This window comes from Sorex araneus, chromosome X (assembly GCF_027595985.1).
Source record: "Sorex araneus isolate mSorAra2 chromosome X, mSorAra2.pri, whole genome shotgun sequence".
Taxonomy (NCBI): Eukaryota; Metazoa; Chordata; class Mammalia; order Eulipotyphla; family Soricidae; genus Sorex; species Sorex araneus.
The window spans coordinates 24,698,760-24,726,076 of NC_073313.1; the positions used below are offsets into that span (position 1 = coordinate 24,698,760).

The 27,317-nt window shown below is 40.5% G+C and overlaps 1 protein-coding gene across 6 annotated transcripts in view; it reads right to left on the reverse strand.

Annotated features, from left to right (window-relative positions):
• PCYT1B (phosphate cytidylyltransferase 1B, choline) overlaps positions 1-27,317 on the reverse strand; it is a 143,163-nt gene that overhangs the window by 45,404 nt on the left and 70,442 nt on the right. For 3 of the 6 annotated variants that reach the window (XM_055120922.1, XM_004612440.2, XM_055120923.1), the window contains exons 2-3: positions 22,229-22,328; positions 9,438-9,554 (exon numbers count right to left, since the gene is read on the reverse strand). In XM_055120922.1, coding sequence (XP_054976897.1) covers positions 9,438-9,554; positions 22,229-22,328 — 217 coding nt within the window. Of the gene's footprint in view, positions 1-9,437; positions 9,555-22,228; positions 22,329-22,979; positions 23,071-27,317 lie in introns of those variants that run through there. The other 3 variants (XM_055120925.1, XM_055120924.1, XM_055120921.1) reach the window with 2 other exon arrangements.

Genomic DNA, 27,317 nt, shown 5'->3' on the forward strand with positions numbered 1-27,317 from the left:
TCATTACCCTTTTTGAATATATTTGGTTGACTAAATTGCTTTCATGTAAAAGAGAAAGGGATATAATTAAGAGCCATTTGATAATTCTTGATAAACCCTTTTTGTTATATTTCCCAGAAAGGGAGAAAGGAAATGATTCTATTAGCTTGGAAACAACTTTTCTGCTGGTCTAATCCATTGCTTGCAACAAATTGAAGGAGGACTTAATAAATAAATTAAAACCCCTCCTTCTAACAATAATATATTTATCTACAAATGATGAAAACCCACTCATCTCATTAAATGTTAGAGAATATGAAGCAGGAAACATGCCAAAGAAAAAATATCAAAAGAAGCCAGAGGAAAAAATGTATCTTGCCTACAAAGGAGCAAAGATGAAAATTACATTGGACTTCTCCATGGTAATAATGCAAGCTAGAAGAGAACAAAGTAAAATATTTATCATATTGAAAGGGGAAAAGACCCACCAAAGTAAAATTCTGTACCCTGTAAAATTATCCTTTCAGAGGGAAGAATAAAGACTTCTTCACACAAAAAATTGAGGGAATTTGTTTCTAATAGACCTATCTTACAAGAAATATTTTTTAAAGTTCTTGAGAGGAAAATAAAAAGAATGGAAAATTATATTGATCAGAAATTTAGATCTGCATAAAGAGCAATAGAGTACAAATAAGTAAAGGTTTTTCAAAAAACCATACTTATTTTTTGCGGGGCTTGGGTCACACTCTAATAGAGTTCAAGGGTTTCTTCCTGCCTTTGTGCGCTCAGGGATTACTGTTGGAGGTGCCTGGGGACCATATTTGTTGCAGGGGATCAAACCTGAATGGGCCAAGTGCAGGCAAGCGTCTTATCCCCAGTAGCATCTCTCCAGTTTGAAAAATAAAACCATATTCTTAATATAATAGACAACTTTTAAATTTAAAATAAAAACAACACTGTATCCAATAATAAATAATGATGTGTGCTTTTATGGATCTATATGCTTACATATGAGCAAAATTGATGAAACCAATGATATAAGGAATGGAATGCAGAAATGAGAAATATTTTGTTATTATAAAGGAACCTGCTCTACTGGAAGAGTGTTGAGAGTCAACTTTCATTAGTTTAGAATGCATATTACAAACTCTAAAACAACCACTAGAAGTGAAGAGTATAATTGATATATGCTAAGAAAGGAGAATAACACAAAATGCTCGATAAAAAGCATAAAAATGCATGGAAAGCAAAAAGAACAAAGAACATAAGAACCAAACAGAAAATATGAAGATTAGTGGTAAATATTAAACCAATGCTATCAATAATCACAAACAGCAATAATCTAAATTTACCAATTAGCAGAAATTGTCAGAGCAAATAAAAAAATAAGATTCAACTCTATGCTATTTATAAGCAACCTACTTTAAATCAAAACATATAGTCATTAAAGCAAAGACATGAAAAAAGATACAACATGCTAACACTAATCTTTTAAAAACTTGGGTTGAGGGGCTAGAGCGATAGTACAGTGGGTAGGGCGGTTGCCTTGCATGTGGTCGACCCAGATTAGATTCCCAGCATCCCATATGGTCCCCCAAGCACTGCCAAGAATGATTCCTGAGTGCAGAGCCAGGAGTCAGCCCTGAGCATTGCGGGTGTGACCCAAAAAGCCAAACAAAAAAGTTGGGTTGAATTGAATGGTTAAGGCGCTTACCTTGCATGTAGGTGTCCCCAGTTTTATCCCTACTATCCCACTAACACATGGCCCCTGAGCACTGCCACAAAGTGACCCCAAGCACAGGGCCAAGAGTAGCCCTTGAGCACTGTTGGTGTGACACAAAAACAACAGCAAAAAAAGAAGTGGCAGAAGCTACATTAACTTCAGATAGCAGAGCAAAACGTATTATCAAGAATAAAGATGGTCATTAAATAATGATAGGGATTAATACCCTAAGAAAATATAAGAATCCCTAATGTTTATGTGCCTGACAACACAAAGTCCAAAATGTGAGGCAAAGTCTAATAGAATGGCAAGGAGAAATTGAAAAAATATGCCATTATAATTGGAGATGTTAGCACTTTATCATAAATGGACAGATCTAGCAGGCAGTAAATGAGTGAGAAGATGGCTAAACTTAACAGCACCATCAATCAACTGGATATAATTGGCATCAACAGATGATTTCATTCATTCACAGAATGCACATCTTTCTCAAGTTCACATGGACCATTCACCAATATAGACCACATTCTGAGTCATAAAACACATCTTTGCTAATTTGAAAGCATAGAAATAATACAGTATCTGTACTCAGACCATAATGGAATTAAACCTGTAATCAATAACAGAAAGAAGGGCCAAAGAAAGTTTAGCAGATAGGGTGCTTGCCTTACACACAGCCAACTTGGTTTTGGTCCTGAACACCTCACATGGTCTTCTGAACCCCACCAGGAGTGAATCCTGAGCACAGAGCCTGGAATAAACCCTGAGCACCTCCAGGTATAAACCAAAAGTTAAAAAAAAGAAGGATAACTAAAAAATCTTCAAATACCTGGAGATTAAAGAATATGCTTCTAAAATACAATTTTCAACAAATGGGTTAAGAATAAGTCCCAACTGCACTCGTTTGTGGAATATAAAATATCATAATATGAGACTGACAGATAAGGACAGTAGAGGCAGGGCCAGGAATATTCCTCCATGGTTGGAAGTCTGCCTCATGAGCTGGGGGAGAAGGCAGCTGGAATAAAGATGGGATCACTAAGTCAAAGATGGTTGGAGGGATAGTTCAGTATGGGAGAAGTGTGCTACAGGTAGATAAAGGATCAAAAGTGATAGCCTCTTAGTATCTTTATTGCAAACCATAATGCCCAAAAGCAGAGGGAGTATGGGAGAAATTTTCTGCCATAGAGGCAGGGAGAAGGGTGGGTTAGGGGGATACTTTGGACATTGGTGGTGAAAAATGTGCACTGGTGGATGGATGGGTATTTGATCATTGTATGACTGAAACTCAAATATGAAAGCTTTGTAAATGTATCCCATGGTGATTCAATAAAATCAAGAGTAAGTCTAAAGAAAATTTGAAATATTTTAAATGAAATGAAAATACTACCTAAAATTGTGGAATGCAGTAAAAAGTTCTTACAGGGAAATTTATGGCATTAAGTGTATATATTAGAAAATAAAGAAGATAGTTCAATGACTTAAAGTATTTTTCTCAGCAAATCAAATCCTGGTGCCACTAGCAACTGCTAAATGAAACCTAAGAGAGCTGCTGTTAGAGATTCCCGTGAGAAAGGGCCTGGAAAGTGGCTCAGCCGCTGAGGAAGTACCTGGGCAAGAGTGAGGTAGTGAGCTTAGTCCCCAGTGCTGTGCATATGTTGAGAAGATTCTGAAGACCCCAGTTGGGGGTCCTCAATAAAGATGGGGAGGGCATTCTAAAATCAATAGCCTAAGCTTCCACTTTAGAAACTAGAACTAAGATAAGCAAATTAAATACTATGTAAGGAGAAGAAAAGGAATGACAAAAAATATGAAAAAAAAGTAAAATAGGAGTAATCAGAAAAATCAATAAAATCTATTTTATCTGATTCTTTCAAAAGATAAAATTTCTGTAAGTTCCTAACAAAACTAGTGAGAGAAGATAAATTTCCAGTCTTGGAAATTAAAGAGGGCATATTATTATAGAACTAATGGCTATTGAAAGGTTAATAAAGGAATATCATGAACAACTAAGTCTAAGTTCATAATTTTTATTTGTTTGGGGGGCCACATCTGGTGGTTTTCAGGGGTTACTCCTGGCTCTGCACTCAGGGATCACTTATGGTGGTGCTTGGTGGGCCATATGGGATGCTGGGGATAGAACCCAGGTTGGCCATGTGCAAGGCAAAAGCCCTACCAGCTGTACTATTGCTCTGGTTCTATATTCATAAATTTTATTAGCATGGTTAAAATGAACCAACTCCTTGAGATACACAAGCTATCAAAATTTCACAATAACTACTAAATATGACTAGGCTGATGTATAAAGAAGATCAAATCAATAATGACATTCAAGGGGGCTGGAGTGATAGCACAGCGGGTAGGGCGTTTGCCTTGCACGCAGCTGACCCAGGTTCGATTCCCAGCATCCCATATGGTCTCCCAGCACTTCCAGGAGTAATTCCTGAGTGCAGAGCCAGTAATAACTCCTGTGCATCACTGGGTGTGACCCGAAAAGCAAAAATAAAATAATAATAATAATAATAATAATAACATTCAAAAAGAGAAATTGCCAGGCCCATATGTGATGAATTCTACCAAACCTTAAAGGAAGAAACAATACCAATTCTATAAAAGTTTTTTCAGAGAATGTCTCCTAACTCATTTTATTAAACTACCATAATACCAAAAGAAAGACACTACACACAAAAGTACTACAGACCTATCTTTCTTGTGAACATAGCTGCAGAATCTTTAACAAAACATCAACAAATCAATACAACAATGTACTGGAAAGAATTATACACCATGACCAAGTGATACCTATCCCAGGTACACAAGTCTGGTTTAACACTCAAAAGTTATTGCAATCAGGAGCTGGGGTTAACTCAGTCATAAAGCACCTGCCTTGCAATTGTAAGGCCATCAGTTCAATCCCTGGTACCACCTACATACCCAAGTACAGTGGCAGAGGCACTACCTTTTAAGATCCCCAGTGCCACAACAAAGTGTATGATCTTCAGTATATCAAAACCAAGTGTGTGTGAGCACCGGAACTTAAGTGTACAACTCCCAGCAAGCACCACAGCCAAGTATGTACAACCTATGGTACTGCGACAACAGAAAAGGAAGGGAAGGGAAGGGGGAAATACATAACCATTATACAATTCAGAAATTAATATAACCAACACACTAACCACATAAAGAATACCACACAATCATATCAACAAATGTATAAAAAGAATTTGATAAAATCCAAATAAATAGCAGTGCTCCTATATTATATAAAAAAAGAATTTGATAAAAATCCAACAGTTATTCATGATAAAAAAAAACCTCTTGGCAAACTAGGAATAAAGGGTAACTGACTCAGCTTGATAAAGACCACCTAAAAAACCTAAAGCTAATATCATAATTAATGATAAACTTAAGATTTAGCAGAAGCGCAAGAACAAGTTAAAGACTTCCCCCCTCTCCAGAAACAGAAAAAAAAAACAGAATACTTTCACAATTCAACTTCAATAGATACTGTATAATTACATTATTTAAAAAGTACGATATGGAGAAAATGCACAAATAGATTAAGGAAACAAGAAAGCTAGCCCAGAAGCAGACCTATATAATTATATTAAACTGATATTTGTCAAAGAAGCAAAGTTGCACAGTAAAGACAGTCTTTAAAGTAAATGAATGGGAACATTACACACCTCTATGAAGAAAAAATGAATCTAGATACAAACTTTCACAAAAAAAATAAATCAAATGCATGCATATAAGTGTCAACAGAACATATATGCATCTAAATATAAAACACCAGGGTCTAAAACTCCTAAGAAGATAACAGAGAAAACTTAGATGACCTTGAGTATGGCAATGACGTTTAGGGGAAGCCTCACCTGGCAGAGCGCAGTGACTAACCCCCAGTTCTGTGCTCCAGGGATATGTGGTGGTTTTGGAATCAGATGTGAGCATACTGATCCCAAGGATCAGATCACATGCACTCAGCTACCTCTTCCACACAGCAATGGCTTTTCATATACAACATCAAAGGTACAAAATGTCTAAGACACAATGGATAAACTAGACTTCAGTAAAATGCTAAATTTCTATTCTGTGAAAGACAATGTCAAGGTAATGAGAAGACAACACACAGTGGGAAAAAATATTTGAAAAAGATGTATCTGATAAAGAATTTTTTGGGGGGGTCACACCCGGTGATGCACAGGGTTTACTCCTGTCTCATGCACTCAGGAATCACCCCTGGCGGTGCTCAGAGGACCATATGGGATGCTGGAAATGGAACCCGGGTCGGCCACGTGCAAGGCAAACGCCCTACCCACTGTGCTATGGCTCCAGCCCCTGATAAAGAATTTTTTTATCTGAACTATATAAAGAACTCTTAGGACTCAACAACAGGGAAAAAGAACAACTTGACTTTTCTTTTGGTTTTTGGGTCACACTCAGTGTGCTCAGGAATGACCTCTGGCTCTGATCTCAGCAATCATTCCTCATTTTGTATTTGTAGTGCCCATATTTGTGTATAGTTACCAACAAATGCTTAGGGGACCAAATGGGATGCTGGGGACCAAACCCAGCTCAGCAGCATGCAAAGCAAGCACCTTACCTGCTGTACTATCACTGCAGCCACACATCCATTTTAACTTGGGATGAAATTATTTTTAATTTCAACTAAAACATTTTGAAGAAGGTATATAGCCTTTCAGAATTCTCTCAGAGGTTATGGGAACCAAAGTTTGAAGACCAACAAAATGCTTTCCACAGGGATTTGCCACATCTTAGGAAGTATGGGAAGTCGTGGAGGATGGTGGCCACAATAATTGGAGGAAACTATTGGCACTTAGTGGACAGAAAGTTGATGACATTAAATAACTCACAATGTGTGTGACAGCTCCACTCAAGAAGTTTTCTGTATCCCACAAGACTTGTGACCATCCCTGCCTCTTCAATTAAAATTGAGCTCAGAACCTAACTTTGTTTTATGTGCAGTTACAAAGTATTCCCGGAACAGCTGTGATAGATGCTAAATTTTAAAGAAAAGCTACTGCTACAAAAAACAAAAGATGATTATGATTATACTTTGTCTTGTTGGCAATTGTACCCAAATATGTGCACTACAGCAATGCCATTCATGGGATTCGAGCTCCAGTAAATTGACTCAATAGAGCTCTGTCTACATAAAGAAGGTAAGAGACTCCATTTCACAGACCTGCAATCAAATACAATCAGATAAACAGAAGCACTAAATACTGATCACGTTGGATTTTACTAATAGAATGGCTTCAACATCTTGTAGGACTGCCATTCCATCATTTTATTTGGGAAGAGATAGTGTCCCAAGTGAAAGTTACTCCTGTTGATACCTCCACCAACTGGGCAAGCGTCTTAGTATTAGGAGCCAACAGTGGGGTGATGTTTTGGTCCTTCAGCAGTGACCATGAGGCCCACCCCAGCAGTCTTTGGAGGCTTCCAGGGCAGTGCTCAGAGGGCCATGTGGTGCCAGAGATCAAACTTAGGTCAAGTCCATGGAAAGAGCATGCTTGAACCCCTAGAAACTATCTCCCTAGTCCTACGATCCAATTATTTGAAACTGGAAAATAAGAAATCAATGGAGAAAATAACATGCTGAAAATTTTTATTATGGTTTAACGTTGCTTCTAAATTTTCATTCTTTGTCACTGTTCCTAGAAGTTTATATACTATTTCTTTATAGCTTTGGGTCATACTGCTTCAGCTTCCATTCATAGTCATGAATGCGGGAAGGGTGAAGTTCAGGTAAAATTTTATATTTTATGTAAATTTTATTAGTTTGCCATTGATTAGCAATAACACAATAGTTTATTTTTATTTATTTTTAATTAGAGAATCACCGTGAGGGTACAGTTACAGATTTATACACTTTTGTGCTTATACTTCCCTCATACAAAGTTTGGGAACCCATCCCTTCACCAGTGCCCATTCTCCACCACCCGTAAACCCAGTGTCCCTCCCACCCTCCCCAATCCCATCTCCCCCCCACCCCACCCTGCCACTGTGGCAAGGCATTCCCTTCTGTTTTCTCTCTCTAATTAGCTGTTGTGGTTTGCAATAAAGGTGTTGAGTGGCCGCTGTGCTCAGTCTCTAGCCCTCATTCAGCCCGAAACTCCCTTCCCCCACATGGCCTTCGACTACAATGTAGTTGGTGATCGCTTCTCTGAGTTGACCTTTCCCCGGAACGTGAGGCCAGCCTCGAAGCCATGGAGTCAACCTCCTGGTACTTATTTCTACAGTTCTTGGGTGTTAGTCTCCCACTCTGTTATTCTATATACCATAGATGAGTGCAATCTTTCTATGTCTGTCTCTCTCTTTCTGACTCATTTCACTCAGCATGAAACTTTTCATGCCCATCCACTTAACTACAAAATTCTTGACCTCCTTTTTTCTAACAGCTGCATAGTATTCCATTGTATAGATGTACCAAAGTTTCCTCAACCAGTCATCCGTTCTGGGGCATTCGGGTTTTTTCCAGATTCTGGCTATTGTAAACAGTGCTGCGATGAACATACATGTAACACAATAGTTTTGAATTACAGCTTCCCACCTCTATAAATGTGTAATCTCAACATTCCCACAACCGAAATTCTAGTGCCACTGTGCTATCAAAATAGCCCCATCTACTAAATCCTCAACCACCCCAAAAGTAGTTTTAAACTTGCAGTAGCTGACAAAAAAGTAAAAGCACAGACACACTGTCTTCTAGCAACATCTTTCCTTCACAGTAGCAGTCTAAAGCTTGAGCATGCCTGGATCATGCACTATCACCAAAACTGACCAAGTAAACAGATATGCTGCCACTAGAAGGTAGAGAGGTGAGAGACAGGTTGTCCTCATCAAATAATATCCCTTTCACCTGTATCAAAATCTATAGGCCTTCTGGAGGAGGAAAGTTTAGATTCATCCTCTCCCTCTCCACTAACTTAGTGTATCAGTTTCTTCACTGTAAACTGAGATTACCTAAGTACACAAATCCCCATTTCTTTGACATATGATCCACAGAGTCAAGTAATTACGGCTCTTGCAAGCCACTACAGGTAGCACAATGTAGTCCCAAGTACCAGGGATCGCACAAAGAAAATAGGTAATGACTTCGTTTAACCTTAATTTCCTAAATCTTTGCAAGTATTCAAGATTTGAAACCAGAAGAATATTGCATTTCTCCATACCCATTAGAAAATTTTATAAAAATAAATTGGAGGGGCTGGAGAAAGAGTACATTGGGTAGGGCATTTGCCTTACACAAAGCCAACCTAGGTTTGATCACCAGCATCCGTCTTAGATACCTGAGACTCCAGGCTGGTCCCCTGAGTACCACCAGGAGTAATTTCGGAGCACAGAATCAGGGTAACCCCCGAATATCGCCAGGTGTGCCCCCTCTCCCAAAAAGAGGAAAACATAAATTGGATTAGGCCTTAAATACAAGGAGAAAGGCATTAATGGGAACCATGAAGCACTTACCCTTAACCGCTGGTGATATTAATAGACTATCTCTCTTTCTGATGATCAATGGTGCACAATTCCAAGATGCAATTTCCCCTGTGTTTCTTTAATCATCATTTAAAATTTCATCAGTGAAAAGTGAGCCAGTCTGAGCAGAATCAAGACTATTAACTGTGAAGTTTTAATGCTGGAACTCTGAAAGGAGACCTTTTCCGGACGTATGCTATATATAAGGGAGTTTTAAGAGAAATGTACTTCTTACCTCCCACCAGTAAGTAGCTGTTGGGAAACAGTGTTTTTGCCTGCATAAGTGCCCTCGCATGGCCTGAATGGAAGAGGTCAAATATCCCATCCGCATATACTCTGACAGGTCGGTCCGCTGTGCAGGAAAGAAAACACCATCAACAGAATTGCAACACAAGGAATCCCAGTTACCTGATACTTCCTTCAGTGTAGCATCATTAGACAGTTTACCTGGACCAGACAAAATGTCCACAAACCATCACTTTCACACTTGTGCATGAGAGTCATTTTCCAAAGAGATTCCTCTGAGGACATTGAAGCAAGGCAAACACATAATAAAATTAGGAGCAGTTCAGAACACATTGTGTTCGTTTAATTTTGGCTTTCGAACTACACCTGACAGTGTTCAGGGCTTATTCCTGGCTCTGTGCTCAAGGGATCATCCCTGGCAGTGATTGGGGGGCTATATGCAGGGTATGGAGTCCTGGGACTGGAACCAAGTTCAGCTGCATGCAAGGGAAGCATCTTCTCTGCTGCACAATTTCTCTGGCCCTCCACACACATTTTACTTGATAGAAGATAAAGAAGCACCGGGGAATCCTCGTGAGTCAGCCTGGAGTCTCAGCCTGGAGTCTCAGGTGTCTAGACTGGCAGTATCAGATAGTCCAGGCACACTGAAGGCTTGGCAGAATCAATACAGAAAAAATATATCAGAAAAGGGGACTAGAGAGGGGCTGGAGTGATAGCACAGCTGGTAGGGTGTTTGTCTTGCATGCGGCCAACCCGGGTTCGAATCCCAGCATCCCATATGGTCCCCTGAGCACTACCAGTAGTTATTCCTGAGTGAAGGGCCAGGAGTAACCCTTGTGCATTGCCGGGTGTGACCCAAAAAGCAAAAAAAATAAATAAATAAATAAAAGGGGACTAGAGAAATAGATCAAAGGGTTGGAATACACACTTTTTTGGGGGGGTCACACCTGGCGATGCACAGGGGTTACTCCTGGCTCTGCACTCGGGATTTACTACTTGCGGTGCTCAGGGGACTATATAGGATGCTGGAATCGAACCCGGGTTGGCTGCATGCAAGGCAAACGCCCTACCTGCCGTGCTATTGCTCCAGCCCCTGGAGTGCACACTTTGCATGCAGGAGGCCCAGGTCTGATTCCAGGCCCCTTATGGTCCCTCAGTATCACCATCGGTCACCCACACACACTGGCCCCCTGCACAAAACAAAAAAACAAACAAACAAAAAGATTTTTTAAAATGCATCAACGAAGCAAGAACTAAGGCACTGAATGGAAAGACCAAACCACCCCATCATCCTAACATCTGGCCATCCTAAATGGAGAGCCCTGGCTTGTGCTTGAAAGACAATGTTGCTCTGGAGTCTGCTCATGATGCCCAGGTAGACACTTTCTTTTCAACACCCAGTGGCACTGGGAGCTGAGGTCAGTCGTGGTGGTAGCTACATCACCGAAATGAGCAAATGCTACAAATCAGGACTTATTTCCCTCTGCAGGACCCTTTGTTAGACACTTCCCGGTACACTACTGCAAAAGGTCACCCCGAAATCATAAGAGGTTAGAGGGCATGTGCTTCAAAGGGAGGAGAACCAACAGAAAAATTGCATGAGGAGTGGCTAAGAGTAACACTACAGTCCTGCACAGGGAGGAAAAGGGAATACTTCTGCTGTGCCATCCCAAAGACCCATGCCCTCAAGTCAGAGGGTGACAGTGTGGGTAGAGTGGTTGGGTACCAACTTTTTTTTTTATCATTCTGTACTCTTGGCAAAGGAACCAGAAAGTGAAAATATGGTGAACTACAAAGTAAATATAGGAAGCGAACACACAAACATACATATCTACTTCTTTTCATACACCATTAAAACAGCAAAGGAGGAGTTAATATTTTTAAAAGCATAACTTTCTCCACCAAGGGCAAAAAAATCAAGAAAAACAATGACAGTTAATGAGAGATGTCAACAACATTTAGGAAAGTAGATTGGCAGACTGCTGAGTGCCTACAGGGAATAAGAATCAGGGAATGACAGGTAGAGAAAGGAACTGCAGGATTTTATTTTTAAAAATATGCCGAAGAGGAATGAAAAGACAGTACTGGGTTAAAGGCACTTGCCTTGCATGCAGCTGACCTCGGTTCAATCCTGGTCACAGCATGTGGTCACCAGAGGCATAGCTGGACACCTCTCAGTCCCCAGCACCACCAGGTTTGGCCCTGGAGGTCCCAGAGTACTGTCAGAGTGGTCTGAGTAATCGCAGACACTGCACAACCACCATAGTGGCACTGTGTACTCGGACCCTTGCATTGAACCACTAGTCCAAGGGCCACGAGGCACCTTTTGGGAGACTACCCCCAAAATAACAAGCGTAAAAGTCCCACTGACTTTGAAAAAAATTACATATATTTTCCAGATGCTATAAAAAGTAATTTACAATCAACACAAACTACTATTGAATGCTATTTAAGATTTATATTTTAAATTGTGATTATTTTCTAAATCCGTACAACCTCATTAATTTGGAAAAAAAGAAAAAGGAATGTTTTATTAATAGATTCAGATGGTACAATGTTTCTAATAAATTTAATTTCTCTAATAAAAAAAACTTGAGAGACTTTATGTCAGATAGGGAATAGTAATTATTCCCAATTATATGCCATTTTGAACAAACAGAACTGCCTTCACAGGATTACACTATATTCTAAATAAGGCACAGTAAATAGAAAATGCTTTGAAATAACAAACTGTCTAATGAGGGATCCTTAGTTTCAATGTTCTTATTCAATTTGAATTCAATTGAGGAAAATTTGTCTTAAGATATAAACCCCAGGGAAAAGCAGATGGCAGTTTTGTGAAACTTTTTGTTATTGATTCAGAGGTGATCGAGATAAATGAATTCAGGAAGCAGGGAGGAAAGAAAAGAAAGATGACATAATTACTGAGTAAAAGACCATTCATTTAGTAAATCTTTGAAAGTATTTGCGGAGTTGATTCTGCAGTAAGCTTACTTTTAAAAATTGGAATGTATCAGCAAGTTCCAGGCTGAGAAACCAGAAAAGAAAAAAAGTTGCCCAAACCTCCTCAACAAATAAAGTTCAGGAACAAAAAGGAGAAAAAAAGAATGGAGGCGGAACCTGCATTAAAAGAGGTTAAAAAAGATTTAAATGATATGTTAACATTAAATGTATGGGTAGCATTTAGGTTAAGACAATAAGTAAATGATGACAGAAAACAACAGAAATTGGAGTATTACATATTTGATATTAAAAGTTTTATGTGAGGTAGTGGTAGAATGTTGTTTTTTAAAACAAAGTTCTTTTTTATTCTGCACCCTGGGAACTTCTCAGCAATTAATATCTTTAACTATTTCTACTTCACTGAGGTTGCCTCGTTGTCTTTCTGGTATTCTGATGATTCTTATGTTGTCTCTCTTGAATTCATTCCCTAGGTATCTTATTCACCTGAGCGCTATTTTGAGGTCTTTTTCTATTATATCTTTATTTCCTGAAGGCCTGCTATGGGAGCAGGCTCAAGTGTGGCTGAGAAAATTAGAAATAATGGTGGTGGGAAGGTGCAATTGTGGTGGGATTGATGTTGGAATATTAGATATCTGGAACTAAACTAATGACTTAATCAAGTTATTAAAATAATAACAAGAAATTTAAAAAATAAAAATAAAACAAAGTTATTTTTTAGACATGTAGATATCTATGGATGAAATTCTCGGAACTCTGGATATAGCACAGTGGGTAGGGCATTTGCCTTGCATGCGGTCGACCCAGGTTCAATTCCTCCACCCCTCTTGGAAAGCCCGTAAGCTACCGAGAGTATCCCACCCGCACGGCAGAGCCTGGCAAGCTTCCTGTGGTGTATTCAATATGCCAAAAATAGTAATAACAAGTCCCACAATGGAGATGTTACTGGTGCCAACTCGAGCAAATAGATGAGCAATGGGATGACAGTGACAGTGACAGAGAATTTAAAAGTAAAGAGTTGTGCATTGCACAAGACTGGCTGTGGGTTGGCAGCTCCCAGGTCTGAGTGACAGATTCACAAAGATTCATTATGTCATTCCACTTTTGTGTGTATTTAAAGTTCTTCATAATAAAAGAAACATTAATAGAGTGATTTATGTTAGTTTGTATGCTTAATAATTTTACTCTTTTGAAATTTTTTTGGACATACTTGCGACACCCAAGGACCATCCAGAGTATCTACACTGGGGACAACTGGGCCTGGGGTACTGGATGTTTGGCCAGCATCAGAAGTCAGGACACAGATTCTATGGCCACAGTGGAGGGACCTGCCGGTGGTTCCCAATGTGCCTTCCCTCATGGCATTTGTGCCTTTGTGTGATCCCCTCCCTTTGAAATGATGAGTGGAATCTGACTTGCTTCTCTAGTCAGAGGAATCTGGAAAAGGTGATTGAGGAAGACTCTATATTGCAAGTAGACCTATTGTTTTCCCTTAGTGACTTTGAAGAAGCAAGTTGCCGAGTTGTAACAGGGTTACTTGACACAGAACTACAGGTGTCTTCCAGGAACTGAGAGTAAACTCTGGCAGACATGCAGCTAGAGAAGAAAGACTCTTGATCTAACAGTTGCAAGTGAATAAATTCTGCCATCAACCTGAGTAAGTTCATAAGTGAATCTATCACCAAACTTTAAATTGAGAACTGAGTCCTTGGTGATACCTTACATGGAACCTTATGAAACCCAGAACAGAGGACTTAGCTCAGCCAGGCTCAGACTTCTGACCTCTGGAAATTACGAGATAATAAACTCGCATTGTTTTAAGTAACCGATTCTGTGGCAATGCGTTATACAGCAGAGAAAACTAACGGAAAGCATTATAGCTTTTCTGTCAATCATAGTATTATAATGGTACAATAATAATAACAACTGCCAGGCCATAATATGATGGGGGAACACCCAACGGTGCTCAGGGCTTACTCCTGACTGCACTCAGGGATCACCCCTAGTGTTGCTTGGGGGACCATGCAGATCACCAAATGAAGTCATTGAATCAAGTCACCTGCTACCACCTTTTATAAAAGTAAATTTTCAACTCTCTAAGCCACTTGAACTAGATATTATACAAATAAAAAGGGAAATTTAAAGTAGCAAAATGGGGAGAAAATAAAATATGACATAAGTTGAAACCTCAAGTATATAAGCAGAGAACAACTGTCCAGAATCCAATCTCAAAATCATGGGAGATAATATCTACCAGAGAAGGCCAGAGTGATAGTACAGAGGGTAGAATTCTTGTCTTGCATGCAACTGACTTGGATTCAATCCCTGGCATCCCATATGGTCTCCAAAACACCTCCAGGAATTATCCTCCAGTGCAGAGCCGGGAGTAAGCTCTGAGCATAGCTAGTGTGTCTCAAATCCTATCTATCTTCTTTCTTTCTTTCTTTCTTTCTTTCTTTCTTTCTTTCTTTCTTTCTTTCTTTCTTTCTTTCTTTCTTTCTTTCTTTCTTTCTTTCTTTCTTTCTTTCTTTCTTTCTTTCTTTCTTTCTTTCTTTTCTTTCTTTCTCTCTTTCGCTCTTTCTTTCTTTCTTTCTCTTTCTTTCTTTCTCTCTTTCTTCCTTTCTCTTTCTTTCTTTCTTTCTTTCTTTCTTTCTTTCTTTCTTTCTTTCTTTCTTTCTTTCTTTCTTTCTCTCTTTCTCTCTTTCTCTCTTTCTCTCTTTCTCTCTTTCTCTCTCTCTCTCTCTCTCTCTTTCTCTCTTTCTTTCTTTCTTTCTTTCTTTCTTTCTTTCTTTCTTTCTTTCTTTCTTTCTTTCTTTCTTTCTTTCTTTCTTTCTTTCTTTCTTTCTTTCTCTTTCTTGAGCAGCAAATGCAGCATTGCAATAATAAGGAAATTCATTGATTGAGAAGAAAACTCAAGAAAGCAGGTCAAAGTGACCCAAGAAAACTCAGAAAGGCAGTTCCATGTGATACAAGAAAACTCAAAAAAACTAATCAAAGAATACAAGAATACAATAAAACCCAGGGAAAAATAATGAGCTCAAAAAATAAAGTCAATGAACAGAAGGCAGGAATAAGAGTTTTCCATTAGGAAATAATAGACTCAGAATATGAGATCTCAGTAAATGGGAGCAAGAGCTCCAGAGAAAGCAATGAATACAGAATAACACCAAATGAAGGAACAAATCACTGAGCTCAAAGATAATAATGGACAAATGATTCAGGTAGAGGAAGAGAGAAAAAATATATTTAAAAAGCGAATAAACCTCATGAATGTGACCAGCTCCATTAAGGCGGCAATATGAAGGCAATAAGCACATGAAAAAGTGCTCAGCATCACTTATTATTTGGGATATCCAGCTTTGGAAAGGCTGCAAGTAGCATAATAATATGCTAGTGTCCATTTTTGTCTCTTAGTTTTTCCTTTGCTGCTAGAAAATAATGGCTTTAACCCTGAAGTTCTAAAGGACAGTAGGTTTTCAACTTTTTTCAGACCAGTATTGGTCTGTGGACCAGTGGTTGAAAACCACTGCTCAAGGATATATTTTGTGTGACTAGTTTTACATCAGTTCTTTTCTAGGATAGGAAAAAGCACTATTTATCTATATTTTCAGGTATCTATTTCAGGGAGTTTGCTGTTACTACATAATTTTATGGGCCTTTTGGGGTTCCATTTTAAAGTCTCTTTTTTTAAATATCTAGCTAGTGTAGTATTTTCAGTCACATTTCCTCATTTTTTATTTTTTATTTTTATATAATTTTCATCCTCACATTATTTTTTATCTTCTCATCCATTTCTTTTCTGAACATTACAATACACTTTTAATTATTCCAGATTTTAATATTTTTACTCTCTTACATGAGCTTGTTTTCTTTGAGACCTTTTAATTTTATGTTTATTCTTTATTAAGGTACTATTGAATTATAGGATTGTATAAATGTTAGGGCTTCCTAAAGCTCTTTCATTGGCTTTATTTGGGAAGGCTGGGGCTTGGGCAACACCTGGTGATGCTCAGGGGTTATTCCTGGCTCTATGCCCAGAAGTGACCCCCTGGCAGCACTCTTGAGACCTTATGTGGTACCAGGGACTTGAAAAGGGTCTGGTGGGATGCAAGGCAAGTGCCTTTGAACATATCCATGCAGTATGTTTAGTATGTTATTATCTCTTTTACTTTATAGTTTATCTTTGTAAATCCATGCTAGTTATTTTGAGATTACTGCTCATTTTAAGACATAGCTGGATACTTATGGAAGTCAATTAAGGTGATGAGAGGGTAAATCAAAACAGTCAATAATTTCTATGAGCAATGTGTCATAAAAACTCAAAGAAATTCATCACTGCCTGTGGGAAATTGTGGGATTAGAGCTAAGCAAGTAGAATTCTTGATTCCTTGCTCTAAAAAGATTTCTCAAAAAAAGAAGTTCCCTTTCAACAATCTTATAAGCAATGTATTAAAATGGGACCTATACTGGAGAAGTTATGGTTGATTTGCACATTGTATGACTGAAATGTCACTGTTTAGACTCAGCCAGGTCCCTAACCTACAAAGTACCCACTTTGTGCTCACTGCAACAGCACATATAAAGCATCCCCTTTAGCACACTTTGTACCATCCCTTCTTCTCCTATAGAAAAACACTCCTTGGAATAGATGGTTTTAAAATAAAGACTATGATGTTTTCTTGACAAATAAGTAATTTTTACTACCTCCAATGAGGATGATTCTGCACAGGGAAAGAAACTTGCATGATAATAAAAAGAACACCAGGGAGATAGCTCAGGTGGTAGACAACGTCCTAGCTCGTGTGAGGCTCCGAGTCAATCCTTGGAACCATCTGGCCCTGGGATGGTCTCAGAGGCCCCTCATGGTCCCTAAACAGCACTGCACTACCAGAATCGCTCCAGAGACAGCCCCCAGTGCCCCTGGGTGTGACCCCTATGCATTTTTTTTAATGTATAGACAGGACCCAGGAATTTCTCAGTGGTAGATCACCTGCCTTGCAGGCACAAGGCTGTGAGTTTGATCCCTGGCACCTTCCTGCATGCCAAATATTATTATAATGGCACTGCAATTGAGGCTCCCCAAGGGCACAACAAAGTATGCAATCCTGGACACACTGCACGCAAGCGCGCGAGCATGACAACTAAAGAGTGTGTCATCCCTGGTGAGCACAACTGTGTAAGCACTGCAGCCAAAGTATGCACAAGCACCACAGCTAAAGTGTGAGCACTTGCAACCAAGAGTAGAATCCTTGAGAAGTAGTACCACAGCCAAGCATGTGAGCACTGGAACCAAGTATGTGTGAGCCCACTACAATAACAAACAACAGAAGGGCAGGGAAATTGGGGTAAGGAGCGACATCAGGCAGTGCTCAGGGCTTACTCTTCCTGGCTCTTGCTCAGGGATCACTCCTGGCAGTGCTTGAGAGACCATATGTGGTGCCGGGAGTAGAACCCAGGTCGGATGTGAGTAAGACACATACCCTACCCACTGCCCTAGCTCTTCCCAGAGACTGTTTTTTAATTTAAAGAATCTTTTAGGTTCTAGAGCAATAGCACAGCGGGTAGGGCGTTTGCCTTGCACACAGCCGAGTTTGATTCCCAGCATCCCATATGGTCCCCCAAGCACCACCAGGAGTAATTACTGAGTGTGGGGCCAGGAGTAACCCCTGTGCATCACCGGGTGTGACCCAAAAATCAAAAAAAGTAGAATCTTTTAGAAAATAAACAATAAACCATCCTACTGAACAGGAGATGTTATTTACACACCACATATCCATCAAGAGGGTTATAGTCAAAATATATAAAGGACTCCTAACATCAACAATAAAGAAATATGCCAAATAAAACAAGAGGAGAGGATCTAAATTGTCACATCTTCAAAGAAGACATATTGATGGCCAAAAGGTATCTAAAATGTGTCCATCATCTGTTATTATAAGGAAAATGCAATTAAAAACAATGAGCCTCACACCCACAAGATAGCAATTACCCCAAAAACAAAAACCAACAAACATTGGAGAGGATGTGGAGTACCTATTGGTGGGAAGGTGAATCGTTGCAATCTGTATGGAAGCAGCATAGAGATGACTCAAGTACCAAAAATAGAAATTCCACACAATCCTGTTATCTTAATTCTAGATATCTAACAAAAAATACAAAAACGCTTATTCAAAGAAATAATCTGCACGTTTATGTTCATTAAAGCATTATTGGGGGCATGTTTGGGGCATGCCTGGCAGTGTTCAGGGCTTATTCCTGGCCCTGTGCTCAGAGATCATTCCTGGAAGTACTTGGGGGAAACAATACTCATTGCTAGGGATTGAACTAGAGTTGGCAAATGCCTTAGCCTATACTATCTCTCCGGCCCCCACTGCAGCATTATTTATCATATCCAAGAACTGCAAACAACCTCAATACCCACTGACAAAAGAGTGGATAAAGAAGATGTGGTTTAGAGACACAATGGAATATTATATGATTATAATAAATGATGAAATTCTACCATCTACTAACATGGATGGACCTAACAGATATTGTATGTAGTGAAATAAGTCATATAGAGAAAGAGAAACACTATTTTTTTACTCCAATGAGGAATACAGATGAATTTTAGAACATTTTGAAAAATAAAGCCAATTACTGGTTTCCAGAAAGGAAAGGGAGGGTAGGCAAACTGGCACAGAAAGAAAAAATATTTGGTGTAGGGCAGAATTAAACTTTAAGTGATGAACTTAATGTAGTTTATTCCCATGCTGATTTTCAATGAGGCATATCTGAGACATAATACGATATTATCTCAATAAAAAAGAAAAAGGTCTCTACTATACTCCACATCCACTCTACCATGCTCCAGAGGGAAGACCAAGCAGAGGTTTTAAATGAAAGGGACTTTGGGGATGAATCATAGCTCTACACTGTCAGTTATAATGTGCTCCAAATCTCATTTGCCTTATTTGTGGGAAGGACACAAAATATCCATCTCATAGTTTTCATAAGCAGGAAATCGGATAGAATAGAGGGCACAATACCTAAGAATTTAAGTTCCTCTTCCCTTTCTTTTTCATTAAAAATGGAATTCTTGGGGCCAGAGTGATAGTACAGTGGGTAGGGCATTTGCAGCCAACCTGGATTTGATCCCAGTCTCCCATATGGTTCCCGGAGCACCACCAGAAGTAACTTCTGAGTTAAGAGCCAGGAGGAATCCCTGAGCATCACTGGGTGTGACCCCCCCATAAAAGAAAAAAAATGGGATTCTTTTCTGCTGGACACCTGAAGAACATTTATAACTCTAGGTCAAATCTGTCCTCTTCATATATCACCTAGACTTGGATTTATTTCTGGATCAGGTTTTCCCAGTGCATGGTTTGTAGACCACTAACTTCAGAATCATCTGAGCCGTTTAGCTGTTTGCTAAAATGCAAATGCCCCAGTCCCTTCAGAGTTATGGGTGGAGAGAGACCAGAACACCCGCTACTTTAATACATTTACAAGGTGGTGTTGTACACACTGAAGTCTAAGAATCACAAGTCTGAGCTACACAAAGACACTACTTTTGTCTTCTCCTCTGCTTATACGTGCCTAAAAGGGAGGAAGAACATCATGATTCAGAGATCAAACTGAAACATCAACAGGTTTGCACTCTAATCCCAGCTCAAAGTGTGGGCCACCAGCCACTGCATTGCCTGGGAACTCGCTAGAGAAGCAAACTCCCAGGACCTTGCCCAGTTGGACTAAGAAACTCCAGACTCCAGAGAGGCTTCAACTCTATTTCAATGCAGCCTCCAGGAGATTCTGACGCAGGCTCAAGTGTGGGAACTCCGGACACTAACTGAATTACCTAGTACAGATTCACACTTCTCTCAAACCTTTACTTCCTCATCTGCAAAATATTAAAACCACTAACCAGGAACCGTTGTGACAGTAAAATGGCATAATAAATATGAAACACTTAGTACATGGTATGCACTTAATAAATATCCACTGATAGCAGTTAATAATAACAGCAAAGAAGTCTATGGGCCTTTGTCCCACAGATTCTGTTGAATTTGAGGTATTTGTTTTTTAAAATGATGAATGGAAACCACTGAGTTATATTATTATGCATGACTCAAAGCTCACCTACCAAACTCATTGTACTTTTCACTCTGTCCTAATGAGCTGGAGCATCACTCATTCACTCCTACAGAATTCTCTGTCATGCTGCCTTCACTATTCCTGCTCCACTTGCCTAGAACATGCTTCCATGTTCTGCTCACAGAGCCCAAATCTTACTTTTCCCGGCAGGCTCAGCTGTGGTCTGCTACCAGGTGCCACCTGACTATTCCAGGACAAATGACTCTGCTCTTCTCCAAACTGCCAGGGAAGCATTTCTGCAGCAAGCTTTAACCCCCTAAGCACATGTATGCTTGTTAAGTGGATCTTATTCCATAGCAGTTGTTTCGTCTCTTTAATTGTAGCAGAAGCTGCGGGAAAATAGAGATATACCTTATGGTGCTTCTTCGCAGTCCCTCCTGTCCATTCTCTGACATATGCTATAGGAGTGAATCAGTGAACAAACTCTTAGTGCACAGCCCAGTTTCTTTCCTCTAAGGGACAATTGGTGACACTTTTTAAAAAAAGAGATTTAAGATTGGGTAAGAAGGGGTCTGAGAGATGGTGCGGGGGTAAGGCACTTGACTGCTAGGTGACTGATCCTAGTTTGGTCCCTGGCACCACATAGAATCCTTTGAGAACTGCCAGGATGAGCCCTAAAAGCCAGGGGCAGTCCCTGAGCACCACCGGGAGTGGCCCACACCCCAAATAGTGGTGAGAATTAATTTTTTAAGGTTTTAATTAAAGCACTACAATTTACAAAGTCGTTCATCAGAGAGTTTCAAGCATACAATGCTCCAACACCATTTTCAAGAATTTTAAAATGATGATAGTAGCTTTCTTGGGCTTGTAAAAGCCTTTGTAATTTAAAAATCCCTTTGGGGAGCCAGAGAGATGTGCAGGGGTTAAGATATTTGCCTTTTATGTGGCCAAGCCTGGTTTTTTAATTGAGATTCTGTGGTTTAAAACGCTGTTAATAATTGTTTCTCATGCACATAATTCCAACACCACACCCATCCCCGTGGTAAGCTCTCTGGCACTAGATTTAGTCCCCTGAGCACCACCAGGAGTAACCCCTAAAACACAAAACCAGGAATTAAGTTTCCAGCACCACCCCTCCAATAAAAATCCTTTGGCAGCCAAAGATACAGTTCAGTGGTAGAGGACTTGCCTTGCATATGTGAGGCCCTGGATTTTGTTTGGAACCATTTTTTAAAATAAAACCAGAAACTTTGGTATTTGAAACCAAATCAAGTTGTCCCACAAACCTTATGAGGCTGGCATCCTTGTCCCTGTGCTATACATGAGAAAATAGATTCAAATCATTCCTGAGATTTGCCCAAGGCAACAAGTGAGTAACAGCACTGAGCTTCAACGCAGGTATCACATTGCATTTTTTTTTATTTAGAGCCACAGTGTGCAGGGCATTCTCCTGGCTCTGTGCTCAGGGGACCATATAAGGTGCAGAGTGTTGCAACCGAGTTAGGCTCAGGCAAGGCCAGCACCTTACCCACTGTACTAGTTCTCTGGCCCCGCCCCATTGCATCTTTGACGTGGCCAGTGAGGCCGGTCTAGCTTACCACTGCAGGAAGTTTATCTCTCCTGGGCTGTGCTATAGTCTCTACATGAGCTCACCTCTGAGAGTGAACATTGCTCCAATGAGGGCGAGCACTTCTGCTCATTTAGGTGTCAAGACACTGGCCCTTCCAAGGAGAATTGAAGCCTCACCTGGTGTTCCTAAGCGGGCCTGCGCAATGGTGAGTTTCTCGTGTGGCGCTAGGCACTGGCAGCTGGTTTCATCTGAAAACGGGGCCGGAGCAGTCAGGGTCTAGAAAGAAAAAGAGAAAGGGAATCTAGTTTGACAAACCTTTCAAGCATACGAACTCCCCCTAAGTTTAGATTTAGGTTGAATACACATGTATGATTAAGAAGTATAATACACGACCGGAGAGATTGTACTGCAAGTATGGGAATTGCCTTGCACATTGTCAATGTGGGTTCAATTCCTGATACCACATATGGTCCCCCAAGCCTCGCCAAGAGTGATCCCTGAGTGCAGAGCCAGGGGTAAGCCCTGAGCACCACACGGTGTAGCTCCAAACGCCCAAACCATAAAGTATAGTATATATGCTGCTGAATCATCTTAAGGATGTTGTCCTATTATAAATGAAAATAGGGCCATTGCCAGTGACCTCCAGAAATCATGTCACTTGTACCACTTCACTGCCTAGATACCAGTGAGGTACCCCAGATGTGCCATCCTCCAGGCCTCACAACACCCCATAAAGGTCAGAGACATCTCTCTTGCTCTAAGTATCCTATTCCTCTACAGCACAGGAGAATGCTCTCGGTGACAGAAAAGGAAACTGAGGCTCAGCAACATTAAGAAATATGCTAAGTCATGGCCTCAGAAAGCCACAATGCAGAGCTTGAAGCATTTTGCAACCAGGGAGGGCAGACTTGAAACATTGAGACTTACCCACAGCGGGGGACACTCGGCAGACAGGAATGCCATACTCAGATGACTGACAGACATCTGTATTTCACACCCGCCAGCCTGGCCAATCACAGACTCTGACGTCTCCTATCTATGGCCTGGGAGGGCCCGAAAGCCCAGCATTCGGGCCGGCTGCTGCTAACTGCTCCCCTGGTAGCTCCAGCAGCCTTCAATGCTGGAGGCCCCGCCCCAGGCGGCCGGGGCTAGGGCTCTGGGGAGCTGGTGAGAGATGCAGTCACTTGGACATCTGCCCAGGAAGTGGCTCTGCATTTTTAGTGTGCCTCTTAAAAGGAAAACTGCGCTCCCTCCAGAGAGAGGAAGACAAAGCCCGTGGTATTTTTGTCAAGAAGGCAAGTGCAATCCAGCGCAATCCCATTTGTCATCTTTGTGCTATGTCATTACCATGTTCATCACTACATCATCCTTGGGGTTTGGAGAGATTCTTCCTGGGAAGATTCCCCTTTTCCGGTGCCCTTCGAAGAATCGATCCCCGTGTTCCTTCCAACCCTCTCCCCGTTGTAACACCTTCTGCCCAGAAAGCTGGCATCTGCACTGAGGGGGTTGGAGGCCTCCCAGTTGCTGGTGGTTTTTTATTCTTTCCCTTTTTTGGCTAATTTTGAGCCACACTTGGGGTGATCAGGGGCGACTCACTGCTCAGTGCTCAGGGGTTGCGTCTAATGGTGCTCACGGAATCATGTGGCATGCGAAGCATGTGCTTAGTCCTTCAAGCTATCCTTCCATCACGCCTGAGATTTTCCTCACCCCCACCCTTCAGCTCAGGGCTTTGACTAAAGAACAAGATTCAGAGAAAACATATCAGAAATTGGAGTGAATCATTGGCCCCTTTTCAAGTATATTGAAATGACCTTGTGGGCCAGGGCGAGCCAAAGCAGCATTCATAATGTGGCAAGGGGCTGTGGTAAACAGAGTATTAATTCCATACTCACAAAACTAGGGTTCAAATTCCCTCTCACACACACTGTGTTATAATTTGGCTCTTCTTGTTGAAAGGAACTGACACTCACTAAAGTTAGCCCAAAAGATGGATTATTTTAAGGCTACCCTGGCACAGAAAGGACATAGGGGATTCAGAGAGGGGCAGAATCTAGTCCCCAAGGGCCCTGTGCCAAGCTGTTTGCTCCCTGCATATGATTCTTTTTTGTCCTACTGTCACATATTCTAGAGCCTTCCTTCCACTATATCAAAGTCACTGTTTGCCTTCTACCTCTCAATTATACACTGGGCTGGAATATGACCTTACATGTCCTCCGTCCCAGACACTTTTTCCAAGCTTTTCACCCACAGCTCTGACGCCTACCAACTTACTGCTTCTTTTTGTGCTTCCCAAATCAAATTCCTACAAGCAAGTCAGACTGGCTGAGCTCACTTCTCAAACCAGGCTGCAGCAAGGATTGGCTGGCACTGAGTGAAGCACCCATCTGTAGCTACCAGCTGTGTCTGGTAAAAGGCGGAGAAAGGAGATTGCAAAGGAGGGTATGGGTGGTCTGTCATTGCCCTTTCAGCATGAGCTACCACTGGGCCAAGAAATGTATTTGACTTGGAGTGTTCATAAAAGGGGCCTGGGGGTGGGCTATACTTCGTAGTTCTCAGGGGCTATTTCTGGCTTTGTTCTCAGACATCACTACCAATGGTACTTGAGTACTATATGTGGTGCCAAGGATCTAAATAGGGGCAGCAACATGCAAAGCAAGTACCTTATTCCCGTACTATCTCTCCAGTCCCATGATTTTGTGTGCTCTTCAAATGAAATTTCTTACCTTGAGTCAGTTTCATCTATAAAATTGGTATCTACCTTGCAAGATTGCTGTGAAAACAGAAATAATGTATGCAAAGCGATTGGTACCCAAATTGTGGCAATCATTATTACTACTATCAATACCCATTGTTATTAAACATCATATTATATAACATGGTATAATAATAGAGCACATGTTCCCCATAGAAACAAGCCAAAAAACATATTAATGAACTTTTGGAACACAATCCATATGGGTAAATGGATTGGCAAATGAGATTAGCCTAAAGATTCATTAACTTGTAATATATGTGGGCAATGAATCATTTTCAAATGATCTAAAAATAAATTACTATTTGGGGATATATTTTATGTGCTAGTCACAAGTTTATTAAAGAGATAAGGTGCTGCTGTTTTCCAAGAACAGTGTATTCTAGAGGGTGTGAAATCTGGTAATTAAAGCAGAGATAAAGTTGTAAAGCAACAATAGTTACTGAAAGGTGAAAAAATGGCTTATATGCACTGTGCATTTTGTTCTTCATAACTGTGGCCTAGAAGTAGGAAAATAGAAACAAAGAGGTGAATGGCAAAGTGAATCAATATACATGTGTGAGCCCATATGTGTGCTTGTGAGCATGTGTGCAGTTAGTTGGCATAGAGAATTTATTTTTTTAATTGAGTCACCGAGAGATACAGTAGCAAAGCTTTTCATAATCAGGTTTCATCATACAATGTTCCAACACTCATCCCTCCATCAATGTACATTTCCTACCACCAAGGACCCCAGTTTCCCTCCCACCACCCTATCCCTACTCCCAGTATGCCTCTATGGCAGGCACTTTTTTTCTCCTCTCTCTCTCTCTCTCTCTCTCTCTCTCTAAGAGAGCATTTCTTGTTTTGTACAAAGGACTGTGCTTTGAATGGGAAAATTGCATAAATAAATGAGCTATAGCATTGATCCTCAGAACATGGTCTTCCAAAATGAAGCACAAAAACAAAGCAAGCAAACAAAAAAACATTGGTTGAGACTCAAACTCCATTTTCGGAAAGACATTGGTTAATGCCCATCTACCAGGAACCAGCTCCATGACCTGAGAAAATAATTTTTTCAGTCTGAACACCTCAGAGCATTTTCTCTGAGTTATTTCATTTGATTTCCAAGTTGTTCTTTGCTACTCAGATTTTTGTCTCCTCCAGTAAGGATATGAAACATAACATCAGGATATGAAAAGTAATCAGAAGATAGTTTATAAAGCTAGTTACATAGTTAAAAACAAATAGCACTGTAGCACTGTCATCCCATTGCTCATCCATTTGCTCAAGTGGGCACCAGTAACGTCTCCATTGTGAGACTTGTTACTGTTTTTGGCATATCAAATACACCATGGGTAGCTTGCCAGGCTCTGCTGTGCAGGCAGAATACTCTCAGTAGCTTGCCAGGCTCTTCAAGAGGGATGGAGGAATTGAACCCAGGTTGGTCACGTGCAAGGCAAATGCCCTACCCACTATGCTATGGCTCCATGATTATTTTTTCATTTGCCTTTTGTCTTTGAATGAAAGAAAAACAAATAAACTGAATAAATAAAATGAATAGAAAAATTAATTTTTATTGTTTATAAAGGTAGTCCTAGGAGACAGAGGCTTGTCAGCCCTCATTTTTGGGCTATCAGCTTGTGTTAGAGCCAGGAACCTAACACTTGATGTGTGACCCAGGCAAGCACCACAACTAAATGTGTGAGCATCACAACGATGCTTGTGTGTGACCCTCAGCCATTGCAACAACATCCACAAAGGGAAGGAACAGAGTAAAAAAAACCCACATTAATAAAATAAACAATAAAATAAAAAAGAATTATACTTCTTTCAAATACTCTAAAAATCTACTAAAAGCCCTGGACATAGATAGCACAGAGGTTAAAAAACTTGCCTTACACATGGCCTATCCTGGCCAACTGGGCTTTAGATACACCATCTAAATTCTGGTCCTAGCACCACAGCCCCTAACCTAAATTATTCTTAATTGCAATGGGGCAATCCAATCAGATAGGAATGACTTCAAATCCCAGCTCTGTTCTTAAGATTCACTTGATTTTTCAGCTTGGAATTTTACAAGATTGCTGGCTCTGAAATGCTCTACCCTTCATTTTCTCATTTATAAAAGGAAGACAATAAAATGGCCTGTCTCGTTGAAATCTTAGTGAGGAGTAAATGAAATGGTGCATGCATGATCATTCTCTTCCTCTTGCCCTCTGAATCCCACTCTCTTCCTCCCCTTTCCTAGACATGACTCCCTGGCCCCCAGGCATGGGCGCCCCTACCTTCCTTTCCATTCCGACTGGATCCATGGGAAGCATGAGAAACCCTGCAGTTCAACAATGAGCTCCAGAGACGTCTGCCTGGTTCCTCCCTGCTAGGAAGCAGTTTGTTTCGTCCAGAAATTCACATCTCCTGTGATGGGGCCTTCTGTAGGTTTCCACGGCTCATACCCTCCCCTTGTTTTTCACATGTCAGAGTGACCCAAAGAGAGGCTCACTTCCCCCAGAGTACAAGTTGCATCAAGAGTA